At 42.2% G+C, this 23,358-nt stretch overlaps 1 protein-coding gene across 1 annotated transcript in view; it reads right to left on the minus strand.

Moving 5' to 3' along the window:
* The window catches only part of slit3 (slit homolog 3 (Drosophila)), a 268,893-nt gene that overhangs the window by 70,197 nt on the left and 175,338 nt on the right, over positions 1-23,358 (minus strand). Inside the window, exons 7-9 of the mRNA XM_078289056.1 lie at positions 10,114-10,185; positions 5,688-5,851; positions 3,468-3,612 (exon numbers count right to left, since the gene is read on the minus strand). Of these exons, the coding sequence (XP_078145182.1) occupies positions 3,468-3,612; positions 5,688-5,851; positions 10,114-10,185 (381 nt within the window). The remainder of the gene's footprint in view (positions 1-3,467; positions 3,613-5,687; positions 5,852-10,113; positions 10,186-23,358) is intronic.

Here is a 23,358-nt window from a genome sequence, read left to right on the forward strand (position 1 = left end):
GGAAAAGAGAGGACAACGGAGGAGAGGAGAGGGAAAAAAGAAAGGAGGAAAGGAGAAGGAGAGGACAAAAGGGGAGAGGAAAAGAGAGGACAACGGAGGAGAGGAGAGGAGAAATCAGAGCAGAGGAGGAAGATGCGCTGAGGTCCCAAGGCCAGCAGCAGGGTCAGCTGTCAGGATGATAAATGGGAACTAATCCACACTTCTCCTCTTCCTCCTCTTCACCCCCCACCTCCCTGTCCTCCTCTTGACCTCCGCTCTCATCCCTCTCTCCTTCTCTCCACCTCTCCTCTCTCCCTCGGTTCCCCCCTTGTCTCCGCCACTCACAGTCATCTATCCATCCACATATCTGCCCGCCCACCCATCCATCCACCCCATCCATTTATCTGGTATTCGTTTTAGCAAGTCATATTAAAACTATGCTGAGAGAGAGGTTAAAAAATGTAAAGTTATTGAATAAAACATTAAGTAATTCCTTGCAAGTCGCTGTTGATGTGATTTAATACCTCTTTCCAAAAAAAGCTTAGCTTGCCCCTGTCTATCTCTAGCTATTATCGTTCAATTCACTGCCAAACTCACTTGGAAACTAAGAGTGTTTTCCTCAAATATTCCAATAAAAAATAAAAAATCAATTCTCTGCTCTCAGTCTTCATGTTGTGATATAACAGGGCGGTTTAGTATCGCTGGTCATCTTTAACTGTGCTGTAAGTCACATTACTGCTCAATATGGGCAATATTCTTCATGATACAAACTCAAAAGCCGGGATTAAATGCAATTTGTTTGGATTTATTGCACCACTTTGTGACTGCTTCCCAGTAACTGTGTTTTTAAAATGAAACGCTTACGTGGCCCTGGCTTTAAATGCAACATCACCCTTACAGGTGCTTGTTTCTTGGCTTGGCTTCCTCACTAAACCCCCCCCCCCCCCCACCCCCCAGGGCCTCTGGCAGCCAACAACGCTTCATTTCGACTCAGGGGTCAAAATAAATCAAGAACATACAGACGTTGACGAAGACAATCTGCACACACAACAAGTTACAAATTATATCTGGGCGCTGTAAAACAAGGTTGAGACAAAGACACTTAGAGGCTCAATATCAAAGGATGTGTAAAGGGGACGACATCTGAAGGGGCAATATAAAAGATCTATAAGGTGAGGAGACTGAGTGATTGTTTGGTTAAACAACAGATTGAAACAGGAGATTGGCTTGGCAGGTGAGTGTGTGTAGGGTGAGTACACACACACACACACACACACTCACTGATGGAGGCTCATTTAAACACACGCATTTATGTCCTTTGCTGGTCTAATGTAGTAAAACACTTTGAGACAAACGTGTTTCGTTAAATCCTTTTGTGAATATATTTGACTTGAGTTGACACACATACACACACTTGTAAGCGCACACTTGCATATGCACGCAGGCATATGCACACACACACACACGCACATGCACACATGCAGTCTTATATATACATCGGAGAGTCATACATTCACAAATAAATACAGTACCTTCATTCACATAAACAACACATACATATAGACTGGCTTTCTAGCATGCACACACACACACACACACACACACACACACACACACACACATACACACACACACACACTTCTTGGCAGTGATCCTTGCCACTAGCATGCAGAGAGATGACTTTGTCCCTATTGGAGGACTGACAATACATCATCCTATTACACTCTATTGTTTCTGGCTGCAGCAACAACATTTATTGTAATGGATCCAAACCTAATTCTGTGTGTGTGTCTGTGTGTGTGTCTGTGTGTGTGTATGTATGTATGCGTGTGCGTGTGTCCGAGAGACCTGATCAGAATGTGTGTATGTGTAGGTAGGTGTGTGTGTGACCCTATCAGAATGTGTGTGTAGGTGTAAGAACGCATTTGTGCTCAAGTGTGTACATTTCTTCGGGTGTGTCTCCCTAACAAAATCTGTGTGTCTGCATTATTTGCACTGTATATGCATGTGCACATGCATTGGTGTATGTGTGTGTGTGTGCGTGTGTGTCCATTACTTATGCTGGGGAGGTATAGCAGTATTGGCGTAGCGTTGCGGGGGAGAATTGCTCCTTTACTCACAGAGCAATCAACCAGCTGTCCTCTGTACAAACAAACAGGGTACAGCGATCAATACGGATATCAAACACGTCCCACTGTGGTGTGAGTGTGTGTGTGAGAGAGAGAGAGAGAGAGAGAGAGAGAGAGAGAGAGAGGGAGAGAGAGAGGAGTGTGGCTGCAATCTAAAACAAGATGCCATCAGGAAACTCACAACGCTTGCTAACCTGTCTCTCCCTCACACACACACACACACACACAAACACACAAACACACACACACACACACACACACACACACACACAGTCTAGCTGTTTGACAGTGATTTCTAGGCACTCTATGTGGCCAGGTAGGTGGTTGATTCATCACGATGAGCTAGACCTTAAGTCTAACCCTATGTGTATGAGTGTGTGTGTGTGTGTGTGTGTGCTTAGAATAAGTATTGTAAGTTTGTTTGTCCATACCACCTCTGCCTTACAAACCCAACTTACAAAGGCTGATTTACCAGGAAGGTACACAACACCAGACTCAGGGAGAAGTGTTGCTGTTTTTCCCTCCAGATTTAAAACCCCTCCAACAACAGACTGGACTCACATCTCCACAACTGAAGTGTCACTTGTGGAGATGTGAAATCTGACCAGAAATTTCCTCTCCATTGCGATCCAAACAATAGAAATGATGTTTTCTCTGCCTTTCACGCAGAAGGCAACATGGCAAATGAGATCTTAACGATTTGACTTTTAGCATAATTTAATGTCATGTATGGATTTTCTTCTTGGCATATTCCTTCACGTAAATGCAGGTAAGAGGGAATCTAGTAAACTCCTGCGTGTGTGTGTGTGTGTGTTTATGTACATGCGTGCATGTGCATTCAAGTCATGCAAGTGTGTGTGTAATCACGTGTTTCAGCTTGTGATAAGATGACACTTTAATGATCCCTGTGGGGGAACTGCATCATTGTAGCAGTGGATAGTAATAGGATACAGCTAAGAAAACTACAATAAACCATGAATGAAATTATAGCAAATGTTGGTTAGATACATATAAACAAACGACAACATGTCCAGTCGATTATATGAATGAAAAGTATTGGAAAGTATGGATTACCGCATTATTAGGATGCACAAAATAACAACAGCAGAACTTACTGTAACAAAGAAAAGCATGAACGCAGAATATGTACAGTGTGAAATTATACCAAAAGTATGAAATATAGGCAGTATGAAATAGGTGGAAGCATTACAAAAACATCAATATATAAGCAATATATGACTACGAAAAGGAAACGCTAATATGAAGAAAACAATAATATGAACTAACAGCAAATCTACATGATGCGCAAAACAGAAAGTGTGTAAGATGCAGGGAAAGTAAAGTTAAAGGCAGGCTTACATCTCCACGATGCCCTCCGGCAGGTTGGCTGGGATGTCGGTGAGGCCTTTGCGACGGCAGTCCACGATGTTGTTGTTACAGCTGCAGCTGGACGGACACACCGCTACCTGAGGAACACAAGTCCTCGACTCCGACTGGGCTGGACCTGCGGAGGGAGGGAGGGAGGGAGGGAGGGGAGGGGGTGTTACACCGATATATTGGTTTCCTGATACATCAGGCCGATACTGGCCCTTTATTAAATACAGCCATGTGGTCCAGGCTCCTCCCTGACCACAGCTACATAAAAACAGTCTATAAAACCTGCAATGAAGTTTTGTTTTCTTGCATATTTTATTGATTGATTTAACTGTTCAATAATGTTTTATTTTTAATTCATCCCAGTTTCCCGTACCACTGAATAGGTGCAGTGGGTCACCCTGACTTTAAGACCTAAAATTATTTCATTAGTCTGGGTTTTATTGGAGAGTTTTAGTTTCACATGACAGTCTAAATGCTGTTTCAGATGATTTTGCACCCTGACAAGAATAAAAATGAAACTAGATGTTCAAAAAGATATTGAATATTGGTATAAAATATCAGCTATCGGCAGCTTCAGCACAAAAATATCATATGGGGGATGGAGCGGTTGAAGACATGGAGGTAGAGAGGCTGATGTAGGGAGGTAGAGAGGTAGGGAGAACGGAGGACGTAGAGAGGAGAGGGACGTAGAGAGAGAGAGGAAAGGGAGGGGGGAAGAGAAAGGAGGTAGGAAAGGAGAGAGAGGAAGGGAAGGAAGGAGAAAAAAAGAGAGAGAAAGACGTGGTAAAGGGAAAAAGAGAAGGAAGAAAAGGAAAAGGGGAGGTAAGGATTGAGACGATGTTATTAGGGGTGGCAGGAAACAATAAGAAAGAAAGAAAGAAAGAAAGAAAGAAAGAAAGAAAGAAAGAGAAAGAGAGAGAGAGAGGCCCGTTATTGACGCCTAAGGGGGAGGAAAAGAGAGAAGTGCAGCACGAGGAGGTCTGGTACAGAGCATGTAGGCAGAAAGACGAGGCTGGAGGCTAATAAAGAGAGAGCCGCCTGACAGTCTATTAGCACAGAGAGCTGAATCAGACGCCTATAAACACTCCCTATACTATCTGCAGCTGATAACACTACTGCTCTTATACCGGCCTTTTAGCTGATTACGCTCTCTATACTGTGTAATTCTTTCCGTGTTATGAAGACACTGCTGTTCTGTCTGCAGGTGATAACGCTGCTGCTTCTAACACAGGCCTTTTGGTTTAGTGCATTCTCTATATTGTACACCTCTGTGTCAATGTTGTAAAGTCAAGAGTATTACATTCAGTAGTGAACCTCTACTTGACTCCACTCTCTATAGTGTAGAGTTCTGTATCAGTGTTACAGAATGTAGCTGAGTTTGATTCTGGGTCAGTTTTATAACAGTGATAACACCGCTACTTTAGATACTGGATTTTTAACTTGATTACACTTGCTGTGTAAATTCTATGTAACTGCAATACAGATACTGTTTAATGTCTATGGCAGCTAACAGTACTGATGCTACTGATGTCAGCCCCTCCAGGATTTTGCAGAGGGTTTTTTTTTGTGATTACTGCAACCCAAACTGCTTGATTTTGTGGCAGCTTTTCCCCCAAAAATTTGAGTTTTACATTTTAATTCATTTTTTTTCTCCAAGAAATAAAGAAAGAGACTAGAGGCTTGCCTTGTAGTTGACTGAACCTGTATTAAGTTGATGTTTCTATCTTCAGGATATACAGAATAGTGAAAACTTAACAAAGGTGTCTTTAAATGTCTGTGTGACAGGATCAATTACACATGGGGTGACTCTTCACTGTAGATTTCTACACATAAATCTTTAAATTCAGTTAGGAGAATGTAAGATACATGTGAAGCACTGTGCATTATTTCTTCTTTTTTCTTTTTTGCAATAAAATATCGAGAACTGGTAAAAATGGACAGTCAATGAAAAAAATGGTACTAAAGTGGCAATAAAGACTTTCCAAAAATGGGATTTTTATAACTATCTCCAATTCTAAAAGTCATATATAATCATTCCCTGTGATAAGGAGCGTACTGCATATTACAGAAATACTAGAAATACTTTAGTGTGTCCTTTAGTTATACTGAACCTCTGTAATATCTGAATTGAATCTTTTATGTGTATTTGTATATATATATGTTTATGTGTGTGTGTTTGTGTGTCGATGTGCGTCAACTCACCATTGCAGACAAAGTCTTTCTTCTGCACATCTGGGACATTCAGGCCCCTCATGTGGGCGGGGGCCATGCATTGGGTGAAGGGAGCCAAGCCCCGCCTCGCTCTGAGCCAATCAGAGAGCCAGGAGAGGTGACAGTCACAGTGGAGGTTGTTGGAGTGCAGACGACTGGGGGGGAGAGAGAGAGAGAGAGAGAGAGAGAGAGAGTGAGAACAGAGCAAGATAGGAGTGTGTGTGTAGGTGAAGGATAACTGAGTGTTTTTTTGCAGGAGGGTGTTTGTCTTTATGTGTGTGTGTGTGTGTTTGTGTGTGCAAATCCTCTTATCCTGTTCATAATGAGACCTGGCCCAAGACGAAAAACACAATTAACACTCGATTATCTTATCTCATCTTGCGAGTGCCACGTTTAGTTTGGAGAGAGATTAAAAAAGTTGGTGAAGTTAAACCAAGCACATCTCATCAAGTTCAAATGTATTTTAGAGACTGCATTCAAATAGCCACTATATTTCAGAGCTTCCATCGTTGGGCACGATAGTGAGGCTGTCGCTTCGGTGAAACATACACGCACATGCGTGCGCACACACACACACACACACACACACACACACGCACACAGTAATATCCTCGGTTCTCATTTCCCCAAGGTCTGTGACAATATGACTCGCTTTAGAGAGAGGACACATACGGCTAAATCACAATCTATTCAGAAAGGGGGGGGGGGGAGAGAGAGAGAGAGAGAGAGAGAGAGAGAGAGAGAGAGAGAGAGAGAAAGAGATGGAGGGAATAAGGGAGGGAGAGAGACAAGATAAAGATGAGAAAAAAGGGTACACAGATGGGAATAGAGGAGAAAGAATGAAAGAAAGAGACAGAGTGAATGAAAAGATGAGCAAAATGAGGGAGCGAGTAAGAGACAATATGAAGAGTGGAGAGAGAGAGAGAGAGAGAGAGATGGAGGGAATAAGGGAGGGAGGGAGACAACAAGAGACAGAACAAGATAAAGATGAGAAAAAAGGGTAGACATGGGAATAGAGGAGAAAGAGAATGAAAGAAAGAGACAGAGTGAATGAAAAGATGAGCAAAATGAGGGAGCGAGTAAGAGACAATATGAAGAGAGTGGAGGGAGAGAAAGTGAGCGCAAGAATGAGAGACAGAGAGAGACAGAGAGATGGGGACAGAGGAGAGACAAAAAAAGAGGACGAGTGAATGAAAAGACGAGCAAAGGAGACAGCGAATAAAAACAGAATAATGAATTGAGAATGATATCTCCCTCTATTGAGCTACACTTTAATATATTTTGCATACATCACTATATCACAGTGGTGCATGCAAACCAACAGATGAAGAACCCAGAAGTTCTTGTCATGTGACATCGTTGAAACTCATTCGCATATAACGAGGATTATGTGAGATTAAACTTATTTATTAATTTATTTATTAATTAGATACTGCTCAATAAAGAAGAGACTACATTTGTACAAAATTACTTTTACCACGCTGTGATGAAGTTTCATAGCGCCGTGACTGACTGTCTACCGGTTGCACTGACTGGATTTGGCACTTTAAGAGAGAGAGAGAGAGAGAGAGGAAGAGAGTGAGAGAGAAAAGTCACGTCACATAGAGAGAGAGAGAGAGAAGAGAGAGAGAGAGAGAGAGAGAGAGAGAGAGAGAGAGAGAGAGAGAGAGAGAGAGGAGGCGGGTGGATGAACGGCAGAATGTCTTGTCAGCGTATTATATGCCAGCCGGGCTATCTAGCCTTTCAGAAGACAGGCCTCCCTTTGTAATAAAGCAGAGGACAAATCCTGTTAGGGAACAGAGATGGGCTCATTGATGCTAGCAGCGGGGGCAGTGGGTTTTAATACCGCGCTCCCATTATAAATCCAGTTTATAGTCAGACCCCCGCCTGGAGATAGCCACGTCCCGGCCCACCCCCGGCTCAGCCTTAATTACTGACAAGTAGGATTAAAACACAGGGGAGAATGGGAACAGGCAGGGGGTAGGGTGAAAGCGGTGGGTGCGTGTGTGTGTGTGTGTGTGTGTGTGTGTGTGGAGGCTGGGTGTTTATTCTTAGTATTTGCACCAGACGGGTACTGGGCAAATCTTTAGTACAGTGAGTGACGCAGACAGACAGACAGACAGACAGACTCACAGACACACACACACACACTCACACAGTAGCAGTGGGAGTTCTAATCTTTTCACTGGTTTGAGTTTCTGAATGAGAGACACCATGGGGCGATATCATTACTGCTAATAGAATAGATGGATACTGCAGAGAAAGAGAGAGAGAGAAAGAGAAGAAGAAAGAGAGAGAGAGAGAGAGAGAGAGACAGAAAAAACTAAAGTGAACGTGTGTAAGGGAGAGTGAGAAATTGAGAAGAAGAAAGAGTCATACTATAGATTGAGGTGGCAGGGGAGGCAAGCCTTTTCATTAGACACCTTGAAGTGCTTTCTCCAACACACCCACACACACACACACACACGCACACACACGCACACACACACACACACACACAAACTTCTCTAACTTCCCCGCTAATCAAATCAGGGACATCTCTAAACATTTGATTGAATGAGTCGTTTTTATAAAAGCAACAAACTCAATAGAGGGATCTGAGGGCGGGAAAGAAAGAAGGGACACAAAACTTAATACAGAGGGAGGCAGGGAGCAGGAGGAGGAGGAGGAAGAGGAGGAGGATGAAGAAGCAGTGCAGGAGAAGGAAGAAGAGGAGGAGGAGGAAGAGCAGCAAGAAGAGGAGGAGGACAAGGGGAGAAAGGAGGGGGGGAGTGAGAGACAGAAAAACTTGATATGCAGGAGAGAGGGAGGAGGAGGAAGAGGAGGAGGAAGAAAAGGTACACAAGTAGGAGAAAGAGGAGGAGGTGAAGGAGGAAGATGATGAAGAGGAGAAGGAGGGTGGGGGGAAGAAAGGAGGAGAAGAATAGCAGAGGAAACAAAAAAAACAAGGAGTAGGAAGAGGCGAAGATCAGAGAAACGATAAAGAGGAAGAGAGAGGAGAGAGGAGGAGGACAGAGGAGGCAGATGATAGGAGAGGTAGAGGAAAGAAGAGACAGATGGGACTAAAAGAAGAACGAGTAGGAAGAGGGGATTTGAATTGGGAGGGAGACACACTGACGAAGAGGAGAGGAAGAGAGGAAGAGGAGGAAAGGGAGGAGGAAAGCAGACAATCACTCAGTGTTGACAGAAAACAGTAGAGGAGTAGAGGAGAGCTTCTGATTAAAAGATATTGGATATTGGTAACTCTTTTCCAATTCTAAAAGGCTGATTTCTACATGTTGTTCCAATAGTGTTGCAGCAGCAGACGGGAAATTTAGCAACGCTGCTCTGTGATTGGCTGTTGATGGACGCTGTCGTTCAATGTTGTTGAATGGCAGCCAAATTTTCCACCGCAAGAAATGGTTATGAGGATGAATGGACTTCTGGAGACGGGTTTCCTGAGTTGTTGGCAGTGTGTGTGTGCACTGTAACAGAAGTTGAGTGTATAGTGTATGTAGATTGGGTATTCCCACTCAAAACGCCATTTCTGAATGGCTAGTAGGCTTGCGTGACCACACAAGTGACCACTAAAGAAATTTGGAAAGGAAATCCCATTCTACTCATGCTAGTTTGGTGGAATCCAGCTCTAGTGTGGCCACCAGGAATGCAACCAATGGTCTGCCTCTCAGACAGTCCCAAGGGATTATGGGTAGAGACCCGACAAGTTGGCGTGCCATTGCCTTGGCAACTGTAGGATGCCCCTTTTGCACATCTAAACACAGACACAAACACACACACACACATATCAAAGCCCCCTCCCATCAATCAGAAAAGATTTGCCCTGGAGGATAGTGTCATGTTGGATCACAACTGTATGAGTGTGTGTGTGTGTGTGTGTCTCTATGTGTGTGTGTGTGTGCGTTTCTGTGGTTGCAATAAGAACAGTATTGGAGGTTTCCCCTAATGAATCAAAGCAGATTGAACTATAGAGCCTAAACAGGCCTTTCTTGTGGTATTAATGGGGTTGCCATTACTCAAGTGTGTGTGCATGTGTGTGTTTGTGTACTGTATGTATGTGTGTGCGCGCATGCACATATTTGTCGCTCTATCCATCTCCGTCTCTCTGTGTGTGTTTTTTGTGTATATGTGTGTGTGTGTGTGTCAGTAATGGCCACATGATTATTCACAGTCATGAAACAATAGAAGAGTCGGTCTCTCATTATGGCATGATTAGATGATCACACACAGACCCTGCTGCAACGCTGTGTGTGTGTGTGTGTGTGTGTGCGTATAATCACAGGGCACATGTGTGAGCATCTGCACATGTTGAGTATGTGTTTCCCGTCCATGTGTGCTGATGTGTTTCTGCATGTGTGTGTGTTTCTGTATTTCTGTGAGTGTGTGTGTGTGTGTGTGTGCGTGTGTGTGTATTACTCACAGTGTCCGCAGCTTGGGCATGTGGTTGAAGCTGGACAGGGGGATGAGGGTGATGTTGTTGTTGTTGAGGGTGCTGGATGGAGAGAGAGAGAGAGAAAGAGAAAGAGAAAAACAGATTGTTAGAAAAATAAAGCCCTGGTGCCACAGACTGGTCTGGTGGTTAAGCTCTGACGCAAGTCAAAAAATGGCTCTCCATAACACAGGTTCAAATCCTTGTCAACACCTTTCCCCCGACCTCTCACAGAATCAAATCAAATCAGTAACTCCAATCAGATCTCCAAATTTGCCATTTTTTATATTCTTACTTAAATTTACATGGACCCCTGTGTCTTGAACGTGGCACATGAGCGTTGGACCCAGGAACCCCATTCAACACATTCTGATAGAGAATTTTCAATAATTTTATCGATCAATGTCAACACACAGAACAACATTTACAACAAATGACTTGAAACAAGACAGAACTGAAATGAATAATTTAATTTGCTCCTAATTATGCTCATTATTTATGTGATGCACACACACATGCACATGTATGAACACACACACACACACACACACACCAATAAACTGTGCATCTTCCATCTCAAACTCATAAGCAGGTCACTACTGTCTCGGAGTATTAGCTCTCTCATAAACTAAGCTCTGTCTCATATGTAGTATCGACCTAAAGTGGAATGAAAAACACGGTCGGCTGTCATTACGGCCAAACAAACACACACACATGCAATCCCACTCTGTCTTGAAAAAACAGCACCTATTGATTCTCAATGGGTTTCACGTACAGAAATGGAGACAGAGATGAGAGCGCAGAGCGGAGGGAAAGAAATACATTCAGAGGTCGGCTATCCCATCAAAGCAATCCACAGGGGGCTCAGATTGCATTGACAGACTAGGAGTAAAGCTGCATAGCCCAAAACACTCGGGGAGGGGAACACCAACAATACATTTCAGGTACTTCCCCCCCAAATTAACCTCATGACTGAGGCAATGCACACATGCACACACACATGCACTAATGAACCACAACACCAAACTAAAAGACTACACACCACTCATATTTCACATTCATGAAAAACATAGATGCTTGAGTAAGTACATATTTTGAGGCAGATTATGACTTGTGAGGCTGTTTAAGTGACTCAGAAGTTAAATTATAGACATTTTCAGTATGGAAAGTAGTCAAAATTGAACACCTGAGTAAATGAGGGATACATGTTAGAGATCTAGGGGTTTCTACAATTTATTCTTCAGCATGAAGTGTAAATTATTGTGGTGGCTTGTGGGAGCCAACATCAACACAAGCCAAAACGACGCTTTGCTTGTTTGTTTTTGCCCAAATCTGTATTGATTTCACTGGGTAGAAAACAGGGCTGGTTTGCTTTTCATATCATCTGAATCCTTGTGTATTCAAAGAATCATCTACGCAGGAAGAATGGAATAAAACTGGTCATTTTCACCATTGAAACCCATTCATTTTTCCTCATTTTACAATTCATTTTAATGCTTTTGGACCAGGACAAGGTCAGCTGTCTTTCTGAAAAATGTGGCCAAATTTAAGATAAAAGGATTTTTTCAGCGCATCGGCAATATGTTTGTGCCCAAACATACAGTATGACCATGGTAAGAGTTCGAATTTCACAGACTAAGACGAAAGGCGGTTTGTTTTACATATTGTCGTCACAACTGTTCAAAATAGGCTCATTACCGGAGGTTTGCTGTGTTTTTACTAACACCCACTCATCCTTAAAATAGACCGGTTTTGCTTTACTCTGTTGATGTTACTTCTTTGCTTTCTTTCTCTCCATTTCTCTCTCCTTCCGATTCCTTCTCTACATCTCTCCCTTCCTCCCTGCCAGTGTAGCCTCAATGGCCTTGGTAGAAGGATTAAGTTTCTCACTCACACTAACACACACACACACACACACACACACACACACACACAGGAGTGCTGCTATGGTCAGCCCTGTCAGGGGTGATTCCACCCAGTATATATAATTTAATTGTGGAATAACAATAATTTCCCTCTGCAATTTCCCTGTCAGTTATTCTCCCACTCACTCTTTTCTCCCTCCCTCCCTCCCATCTCTCTGCCTTAATAAAGTAGTGCCTGGCCCGACTTAGGCCAAGATAAACACTAAAAACATCATTTAGAAATCCACAACTATGTTTTATATCCTGGTCATTTTCTCCCAGTTTATTTTACACGCCTCTGGCCATGGCTGCACTCTTGAAAATTGTTGTTGCTCATGGAATTGAAGAGAGCATAAAAAAATAGATCCATTTTGGAAAAGAAAGAAGTCGTTACCTGAAGTTCATCATTCAATCTGGACTTTAATTAGCTACGATCCTTTAGAAAGTGCCACAGATTGCCTTCATTATGAGCTATTAATCTTTTTTTCAAATGATGGTAATATCTAAATTAAGCAAACTGTCATAATACTGTCATAATAATTATAATAATTGTTCCTCGGGTTGCTTGTGATGGGATTCACAAACTCTGACCTTTTCTGCTGTTGCTCTAGATAAGACCATCAGCTAAATGTCTAAATTGAAATGAAAAATGTGTTGAAATTACTGAACATGTGTTGTTCCTACAGATGTGATGAAATATAACAGCACTTCTCTGACACGTATCATTTTTTAAACTCACTCAAATGCGTTGGGTTCATGACAACGCATTCAGAATCTTCAATATGTTTTTTAGGAGTGCGACAAGAGCTGGCGCTGTGTAAAATAAGGGGAAATGGCCAGAATATACTTGTGGATTTCTAAAACATGTTTTTTTTCAACTCGTCTGTTTTAGAGTGTAAAGTATCTGATTGGTCCAGATGGGGATTTTCCACTGGTTCTGCACCCCACCTTACGACAGTCTAAACTTTCTAATCCTGCGACCTCGACAGATCCAAAGCACCACACTTCTACCATGTAATCACACGGTGAGCCGGAACATTGGCTGTGTAGTCACTGTCCCGTTTACAAATGTTTCACAACTGATGTTATGATGGTTAGGAAAATACTTTGTATACTGCGTATGTAATGTGCTGTGCTGCAACGGTTTCCAAAGTGACGTTACAGTTAGGAAGCTGATTCCTATGATGGCATTTCACTGTCCTGTTTCACATGTTCCAGAACTGATTTTACACTAAACGATGGGAAATGCTTCCTATACTGAAGTTATGTCCAATAATTGAGAGTCAGGCTGCTTCACCTGTTTAAGTATGTTAAATCTGATTGGTTAAGGATACAAAGATGGCTAGTTGTGCTTTATCGGTCACTATAGAGACTCTTATGACTCTTATTCAGCAATCTTTTGTGTTTTGTCCTGTTTTTTTATTCTTATGCATGTACAATAAAGAATTCAGACAGTACACATGCATTGGTAACTGTTGTATTAAAGCCATGGTACCTTGAGCTTGTATGTTGCAATGATTATGTGGATTTCAGTGGTGCCGATGGTTCAAGGTGCAGCATTATATCACCATTTTGTCCATAATCAGAGTAAAGCCTATAGCCTACCCTTACAATTATTAATGCTATCACAACTGTTGAAATTGAATTGTTGATTTCCTACATGCTATGTATCTCCTTTGGAGAAAAATAATGACCAGAAGTTCATTTTTCAATATCTGTAAAAAAAAAAAAATATCAAAGATTCAGTGGATAAAATTGTTATGATTTTGTCCAACAAAGACTCTACTTTCCTACTATCCTTTAACAAGTAATATAATTTGTTTTACTTTTGCTCTGCCAGTCATTTTGTAAGAGTAGGTGCCATTTTTTAACAAAACATTCATTGTTGCTCAAAACCAGGCACAAACTCTATTGATTTTTCACTCTCTCTTATTCCTTACAGTTTGAGTATTTTGAAACACACAAACCTCAGGACTGCCCTTTAAAAACAAAATACCAGTCATGCAGATTTAGCAATGTAAAGCCCCACTTTTTACTTGCTGCCCTGTAGATGTATTATTAGAGGAAAAAACCCATTGGGAAAATCTAATTTAGTTGTTTTTGCAGCCATAAGAGGGCACAAGGAACATCTAACACCGTTTACTTGTCAGACACAAAGTTTGTATTACAAAATGCCCATTCAGCTCTACTTTACGTGTTAACGCACAATAGAGGCACGAAGCCTGCATGTGTGTCTGTGTGTTTGCCTGCTTATACGTGCATGTACGTGTGTGTACCCTAATGTGTGCCTGTATGTGTGTGTGTGTGTGTGTGTATGCTTGAGTCAGCATGTACATGCTCGCGTGTGTCTGCATGTGTGTGTGTGTTCGATGCAGTGGTCTCTCTGTTGCAGTAAAAGGGCCTCTGCAGTCAGTGATGGAGGAGACTCTTTAGAGGCAACCCACCAGGGAGATGCTATCACTTGTGTGGGTGGGTGTGCGTGCGTGAGTGTGTGTGTGTGCGTGTGTGTGTGTGTGTGTGTGTGTGTGTGTGACAGAGGGAGAGAGAGAGAGAGAGAGAGAGAGAGAGAGAGAGAGATAGATGCTATCATATGTGTCTTTGCTGCAGCCTACACACTGAGGTCAATGCCTGACTCGTCAATCTTCTCGCCCTCACACACACACACACACACACACACACACACACGCACACAAACACACACACCCATAGGATTAATTGGCTGTTTGTAGAGGTCCAAACATCCCCTGCTCTTTTTTTGGACACTGGGTATTAAACTAGACATGAAAAATACAGTAGTGCCCTGGAAAATAGCTTTTGACCATGAGGTTATTACTGTTAGTGTACATGAATTGTGTACATTGGCTGGGGAGAGAGACAAAAGACGGGTGAGACGGCGAGGGTACGCCACGCCACAAAGGTCGTGAGATGGATTCGAACGTACACGCGTCCAACCATGTGATCTTTGTCAGCCAATCGATCCTCCGGGTTCAGGCATGAACGCTTCAAGACCTTGTGGACAAAATGAAGCCTAATGATATCTATCTTTCTTCGTGCGCTCCATGTTAGGAGAGAAATTGTTTGGAAAACTTAGATTTTGTTCTCGTTTCAGGTGCAGACAGACAGACAGATAGCAGCATGGAGGACCGTGGCCTTTGACCGCTCCATTTTGTCGGGTAATTGATTGTTCGATCCTTCATTGAATGCCTGATGACTGTGTGGTCAGAACGTGGCAAATAAACCAAGGGAGATATTGTCAGAGTCCTGCAGAAATCTTGCATCCCACAAAAGCAAACTTTTTTTGTGAACTGAAAAAAAAATCGATTCAGTTTTCCCATTGACGGCTATTCATTTTGACTATCACATTGTTGATGTTTTGGCTCAGTCCCAGGCAGGCCGGGGTCGGGAAACATTTCCTATAGCACACATCATTCGATTTAGCTAAAGACCGACTTACGTTGCCTTCACACACTGTCAGAAATACCGCAATTACAACTTGAGCGCACATAAACGACCCAAGAAAGAGGCAAATGCGACTAGCAAAGTTCGAATTTTCGAGACTTGAGTTGCTGCGATGTGACGTTTAGGGGCGGAGAGCATGTAAGCCATGTCAATAACTCATAGTAATGATGTAATTTACTACTATATGTTCCTGTTTGGCATCTAATGTAACTGACTAGTATTGTTGTCTTCACTCACATGTTGCAACACAGTTTCTCCCACAACAGCACAAAGTGACATTGTGCCGCTTGATTCCTAAAGTAAAACATCAACCACCAAAATCCTGCTTTTGTTATGGGGTCCATTATGTTATTATTTATGACCAAAAGCACTTGAAAGAATGACATGCTTTATATGTATTTCTGACTTCTGATCTCAGAAGTAGGAGCTTACAAGGAGCACTTTAAGGCCATGGTCATGGTTTCATTTTTGTCCCAAGGCCCCACTGGGCATTCTGTGGTTTCTTTCATGCCTCTAATTGTGAAAGGGAGACGGCATCTTAGCGGGTGGACAACCAGAAAAACACATATTCAGAAATGGAAAATGTGCGAAATGGCCTCATGGTTAGAGACCATTCTGTAACCATGATGTCACAGGTTCGATCCCAGCGTCAACCAGCATGTCCATTAAAAGCCATTTGTCCTGCTGAAATGTTCTTGAGCAAGACAAATGTAAATGTCAAGAAAAACAGTAATAATTTAAGATATGATTCTCCAGGATGCCAACAATGTATTTCTACATTTGTGCATGTTTGTGTTTGTATGCTTGAGTTCTGTTCAATTATATACATATTTGTGTCTGGCTCTGTAAAGCCTGAGGAGCCAGTGTGTGTTTCTGTGTATATAAGAAAGTGTGTGTGTGTGTGTATGTGCGTGCGTGTATTTTCTATTAGTCTCTATTATGCTCAATCAGCCTTAACAGACACAGATCAATACACTGACAGAATGTCTGAATTACTACACCCACTAAAACACAACACAACAATGTAACTTTATGAGTGTGATTACAACCCATATTGACTCCGCGCTCAATACGATTATTCTGTCTCGTAATCACTAACATTAGTTATGGTCTGTGAAAAGGAACCAACTGGAAGCAGGGCGCCGATGTCTGAATTAGGCTCCTGCACACAGTGTAAAACGTGTCATAAAATGTAACTTTATGTAAGAGTATCAAACGGCCATTTTAATGTTCAGTTCTCTCTATGGGGATTTGGGGGAATCTACTCACACAGCAGGGGGATTTGTCCACTAGTGCAACAGATGACCATTAATGCAACAGACTTATATATTCACTGAGATTCCTTTGCAATGTGAATCTAAATGAAGTCTTTCTCAGTTTCTGTGTTTTCACTGATATACACACGAAAACTTCAGGTAGAAGCATTATTTCTGAACAGCAAAAATCAGCCAATACTGATAAAAAGAATAAAATTTTTCGCTCCATCTTTGTGGTTTTAAGAAGCCGAAAACTACAAACTTCATTTCCAAAATGCTATATACATCCACTATGGGGAAAAAAAAAATCTATTACTTGAAGATCATTTCTCAATGCTTCTCAAACGTAGAGGATCCAGTTGGTAAAAGTGTTATCATTTTCTCAGCCAGAGACTTAAGTTACTTAATAACAAAAAGTACCATAATTTTCTTTAGTTTTGTAATTTTGTAATCAAACGTTTTGTAATAGTAGACATGACATTTTCAACTGCTGGAGATCTCATTTTGGGATGAACTTTAACTCCAACCGTCCAAAACAGACTGAACTGGATAGTTTTTCCCTCGGATTGTCTCGAGGTCAAGCAGGAGTGCGATCCAGGAAAAATACCTGCCTGCAGACTTGGTCTCACTCTGAAATCTCAGATCAATACTCTATTGTACGAATGAAACCACACACTGAAAGCAAAACAAAGCAACTTTATGACCGTACTTACAACTACACTGTCACTACAACTGATAAGATTGTTTCTAATAATTGCTGGCATTACTTTTACTATAAAACTCCCTGATGTGACAAAATGAAGAAACCACTCGTGTTTTAAAGAGGAAAGAAGGATCCCAGCTACACATTATTGTTCCTATCAAGTGAACTCCCTTAGTGTTAGTGTGAGTACTTCTCCTTTAACGGCTAGCGTAATAGAATCCACTGCATTTGTAAATATGTTTATTAAATGTGCATTTAGTATTGGCTATGTGTATCATAATTTACGTTCACAGGGAGGATACCACCCCTCTAACTCACCCCCTGCCTACAGTATAGCATGCATAAACATATTCATATATAAGCATGTGGCAAAGACAATGCTTTATAATTGAAAACCATACAACCTATTTCAAACCCACACAGCTATTCAATCACAGTGCAATTAATGGGCCATTTGATGGATCAGATATCTGATTACCAGTAAGATGCCAAATAGGAGTTTCAATTTGAAGCTAATACAAACTGGCCTCTCTCTCAATGTGACCCTTCCAGTGGAACGCTGTTCAATGTTAATACCACAAATAAAATGCAAACAGAAAGGTTATGCTGTTATGAATGTTATCAAGCTAAATCAAGCTAACATGCCTGTTTTCTAAATTGAATCTTTTCAGGACCCAAATTGGAATTCCAGTGCAGTGATTGAAAAGATATTGATTGGAAAGATTGAATGCAGAATGTTATTCGGTGGAAAATAAAATATGGAGTGAACGGTAAAAGGGTGGATGGGTCAGACAGGTGAAGCAGTAAATCCCCACAGAGAGGCCTGGCCAAGCAGGAAAAACACACTAGCAGGCGACACACTTTCCATCGAAAGCACGTACTTTAATCATCTGTGAACCAAGTGTCAACACTGATTTTGTAGATGTAGATATAAATTAGCAATTCCAATTTGAACGCATCCAATGATGTTAGAAGAGCCTTGAGTTTAAAATCTATTTTTTAAACCTGAAGACAAACAAAACACCTTTTCATTTAAATAGTTTTGCATTGAACTTTTGCCATTACAGGATGTCACGAATGCTAGAAGGAGACTCACTCAGTATGAAAAATAATTTATGTAACTGTTGCAAATCTTCACTTCTTTGTCTGTTCAGCCTATCGCTATTTACACTAACATCGCAGTTCTTCTTCTGTTAATTCCAAACAAACTGCTACTGTCAGACATGTAAAACAAAAACTAAAGATTTTTTTCTGGGAAAGAACAGCAAATGTAAAAGCTTTAATGAACTGTCTATGGGTTGAATCATCATTGTGTTATATCAGTTGGTGATAGAGAGGAGCAAAATGGGCATTTATTTATATGAAAATATCGCAGATTATTACTTTAACGCTCGTGTGCCATTCATCTGTACCCCCCACACACCACTTTAAAACAACTCTTGTTTAAAACTACTTAGCAGCCTGGTCCGCTATTCTCGGTGTGTCTTGAACGCGCCGCCCTAACAGGGAGTTATTTTTCCGAGTGCTCTGCTAACACAGCTTTCCCACACGGCGGCTGAAAAGGGGCCGACTAGCACCGGGGGCCTGAAAGACTCTTTCAGTCGTGTGAAGAGCCCTCAGGATCTTCCCCGAGGCCTCATTACAGCTTTTACAGAGGAGGCAAGAGGGAACGCATGGACACTTCACTCCCTCCGCTCGCCCCTTCAATCACACGTTCGTTTAACCCCTTCACACCCCCCATTCACTCCTTCGCTTGAGCGAGAGAGAAAGAGGGCAGCTAACAGAGACTCCGGAGATACTTCGCGCTTTCAGTCAAATAAATCGCATGTTCATTTAACCTCCTCACTCTTTCCATTCACTCCTTCACTAAAAGAGAGAGAGAGAGAGACGGAGGGAGAGAAAGATATCTATATCTATAGAAATTCAGCTAGAAAGCTTGAGAGAGAGAGAAAGAGAGACAGATATGATGTGATGTATGTGCGTGTGTGTGCATGTGTGTGTGTGTGTGTGTGTGTGTGTGTGTTGGGGGCAGGACGGCTGTGCCCTGTCTAGCTGAGTCAGACAGAGAGATTCACGGACCCTTGAAATAATCAGTCATGCCAGACACACCATGGTACAGCCCACCACCATAGTTGTGTGTGTGTGCGTGTGTGTGTGTGCATGCAATTTTGAGTGAGTGCACATTTCTGTTTATTTGTGTGTGTGTGTATGTGTGCCTGACAAAGATAGAGGGTTTCTAAGGGTGTGAATGTGTGTGTGTGTGTGTGAAAGAGAGCTTATGTATGTGTTTTTATACGCGTATGCATCTGTTTGCAAGTGTGTGTGTGTGCAAATAAACTATTGTCATTTTATGTAAGTGACCTGTTGTAACGTACATGTTGAATCTTTACCCATTCTTTATGATTTAACCCTGGTTTTTACCCTATTGGTTTGGAAATATCGTTCCTTAACTTGCCAATAAAGCTCATTGAACTGAATTGAATTGAACTGAATTGAGAGAGAGAGAAAGGAAAAGGAAAAGAAAAAGGAAAGAAAAGAGAGGTGGAGTGGAATATGTGACTGTGACTGCCTGTGCCTCATTCAGTGTGTGTCCCTTTCTAACGGGGGATTTCAGCTTGCAAGGTGAAGTGCTTTTTGACCCTGTTGACTTTCTTTTGGGCTCTAAAGGTGTATGAGGTCGCACACGGACTTTCAGGGCCTTAAGGCATAATAGTTAAGGGCTTTTAGGGGGGGAATTGTCTCATATTTGAGCGGGGCAGGGGTGAACTTTCCCACGGGGGTTTAATGCCGCCTGCTTTACCCTGGCAGATCCGCGTTAAAAGTGTGTGTGTGTTTTTTGTTTGTGTGTATGTGTGTTTGGACATGCGTCTGCGTCTGTGCATGTGTGCTTGTGCGCCTGTGTGTATTGTTGTGTACATATGTGTGTGCGTGTGTGTATGTGTATGTGTGTGCACGCGAAGGGGCTACTTTAATAAACTCTCCAGTGTTTGAACAAGCAAAGTCCCACAATTTACTTGACATTTCCAGAGTGTCGCTGTTGGAAACCGCCCTGGGAAAGCTCAACTGTTTACAACCACAACCAAAAAAAAACCACCGGGGGCTGAGCTAATTAGTAGTTAAGGTATTTACTGACCAAATCTTCAGCTTTGTTAAGTTTAAAGACTAAAATTATAATTATAACAAAAGTGACTGACCGCTTTTCAGGTGACGAACAAAGCACTGCGAGGACTTTCTCTCACAAAAAAACTACTACTACTACTACTAAGAGACTACTCATTAAAATAAAACCTTGACATTTTGAATTTCAGTCAGTGTTATTTTTCTGGTGAAAAATACACACACAATACACACGTTGGCAAGAAAATGTTTCTGTATTGGCGCTTCAATTAGCTGAAAAATATATGTTTGCATTGTTCCTCGCTGAAACCAGTAGGTGCTGAGCGCTGCAAGCTTCTTAGATTGCCTCAAGGACAAAGGCAGAAGCCTCTTCCAATAATGTGGCAGGTTCTTGGCGAATGATAAAAAAAGATTAAAAGTCAAAATAATAAGGGCCCTCTGAAGCGTTGCGGCTCTTTGGAGTGGGGTGTAAATGATAGCCTGTTTCTGGACTGATGGTTAAGAGTTTTGTTAAAATAGCCGCCCCTAAAACCACAATCAGATGTTATTGGTCTTAATCAAATTAACCGACACAAAGTAAACAGGGATACGGGATGATCCTCACTGAACGATTCCATGTGGTTTGGCAGGAGGCTGTGTGTGTGTGTGTGTGTGTGTGTGTGTGAGAGAGAGAGAGAGAGAAAGAGAAAAAGAGAGGAGAGAGACAGAGACAAAGAAGGAGAAAGACAGAAAGGGAAGGGGAGACGGAAAGGGAGGGAGAGAGAGACAGATATATAGGTGTGTGTGTTTGTGTGTGTGTGTGTGTGTGTCTGTGCACGCACACACGCACGCGCATGTAAGAACACAATGCCAGCTCTTTGCTTTCTGATATTTCATAATCTGTCACCCTTGTATTCCAATCCAATAGAAATGGTTTATGGGTTTGGAAAATGAAATTCTGCAACCAAGACACGGAGAGAAGCGAGTGAGAGGCGAGGGAAGCGAGAGAGATAGAAAGAAAGAAAGAAAAGAAAGAAGAGAGGAAAGTATTAAAAGATATGGGAGAGGGAGGGAGAGAAAGAGAGCAAAAAAGAGAGAGAGAGATATGTACAGTACATAAAAATCTACTGATGAGACCATTAAATCTCAAACAAGGACAAATTGGATTGCAGACTGTATCTCTTCCTATCTCCTCTTTTCTTTCCTCTCCTCTCATCTCCTCTTCTTCTCCCGTCTGATTTCTGCCTTCAATCTCCTCTCTTCCTCCCCCCCCTCTTCCTCCTTCCCTCTCTTCCTCTCCTCTCATCATCATCATCTCTCCTCCTCTCCCCTGTCCTGCCACCCAGTGGGATGTGATTAATTGTGCGTGGGTCAGACTGCTGGCACCAGGCTCTTCCAATATCTGCTGCCATGCCCTCCTCTGTATAAATGGTCGATTACCCACTTAGCTGTCGCAATATCTGTCAGTGCCCCCTCCTCTGCAGGATGGTGTACGGCCTACAGGGTCGTTTCAATACGTGTTACCACTCCCTCCACTTGAGTAAATGGTCTATTACCTAACTTAGTGTGTTACCTATATGGCTGTTCCAAGGTTTGCTAGCACCCCCTCCTCTGTAGGATGGTCTGAATCCTATTTAGCTCTTCCGATCTCTGTCGATACTCCCTCCTAATAGTGTATTACCTACAGTGTGTGGGTTCCCTCCTCTGTAAAATAGTGTATTACTTTAATGGCTACTCTAATATGTGTTACCATTCCCTCCTCTGTGTAAATGGTCTATTACCAACTTAGCTATTCCAATATCTGTCACTACTCCCTCCTCTGTAGAATAGTGTACGACTTAGTTTGTTTCTTGTATGGCTGCTCCAATATATGTTACTATTCCCTCAGTGTAAATGGTCTATTATTTACTTAGCTGTTCCAGTATTTGTCAGCACTCCCTTCTGTATTGTATTGTAAATTGTGTATTATCTATATGGCTACTCCAAAATCTGTCAGTACTCCCTCCTAAAAAGTGCTGGTACATGCAGTATATGGCAGTATATGGTATTCCAAAATAGTCCCTCTGTTGTGTAAATGGTCTATTACCTACTTAGCTGTTCCACTATCTGTCACTTCTCCCTCCTCTGTAAACCAGTTTATTATGGCTGTTCCAATATGTGTCACTATTTCCTCTGTTGAAATGGTCTATTACCTAGTTAGCTGTTCCAATATCTGTCACTATTTCCTCCTCTGTAAAACTGTACAGTATATTACCTATATGGCTGTTCCAGTGTGTTTCAGTACTCCCTCCTCTGTAGGATGGGAGTATTTGACTCTTTCTTTCTCTCCTCCACCCCCCTCCGTTCTCTCTCTTCACCTCCTCCCCTCTCTCTCCCACTGTCCACACTCTCCCTCTAAATCGAAAACACTTATTTCTAAACCCACCGCTCAACGGCAGCTGACTCTCTCTCTCTCTCGCTCCCTCTTTATCAGCCCACCCTTTCTCTCTTTCCCTCTCCCTTTTCACCCTCTCTCACCCCTTCTCTGTCGCCCTCATTCCCCCCCAACACACACACACACACACACACACACACACACACACACACACACACACACACACACTTTTCTCTGTCTCAAAACCTCAAAAACTCTTCTTTCTAAATCCACTATCATTATTCCAATGGCAGTAGTTGACTTTCTCATTTTTCTCTCTCTCTCTCTGTCGCTATCTCTCTCTCTCTCTCTCTCTCCATTCCTCTTCCTCATCCTCTTCCTCAGTCTGCCCCCCCACTATACCCCCATCCCTCTCTCACCCCCACTACTTTCGCTCTCTAAATC

This window comes from Centroberyx gerrardi, chromosome 16 (genome assembly GCF_048128805.1).
Source record: "Centroberyx gerrardi isolate f3 chromosome 16, fCenGer3.hap1.cur.20231027, whole genome shotgun sequence".
Taxonomy (NCBI): Eukaryota; Metazoa; Chordata; class Actinopteri; order Beryciformes; family Berycidae; genus Centroberyx; species Centroberyx gerrardi.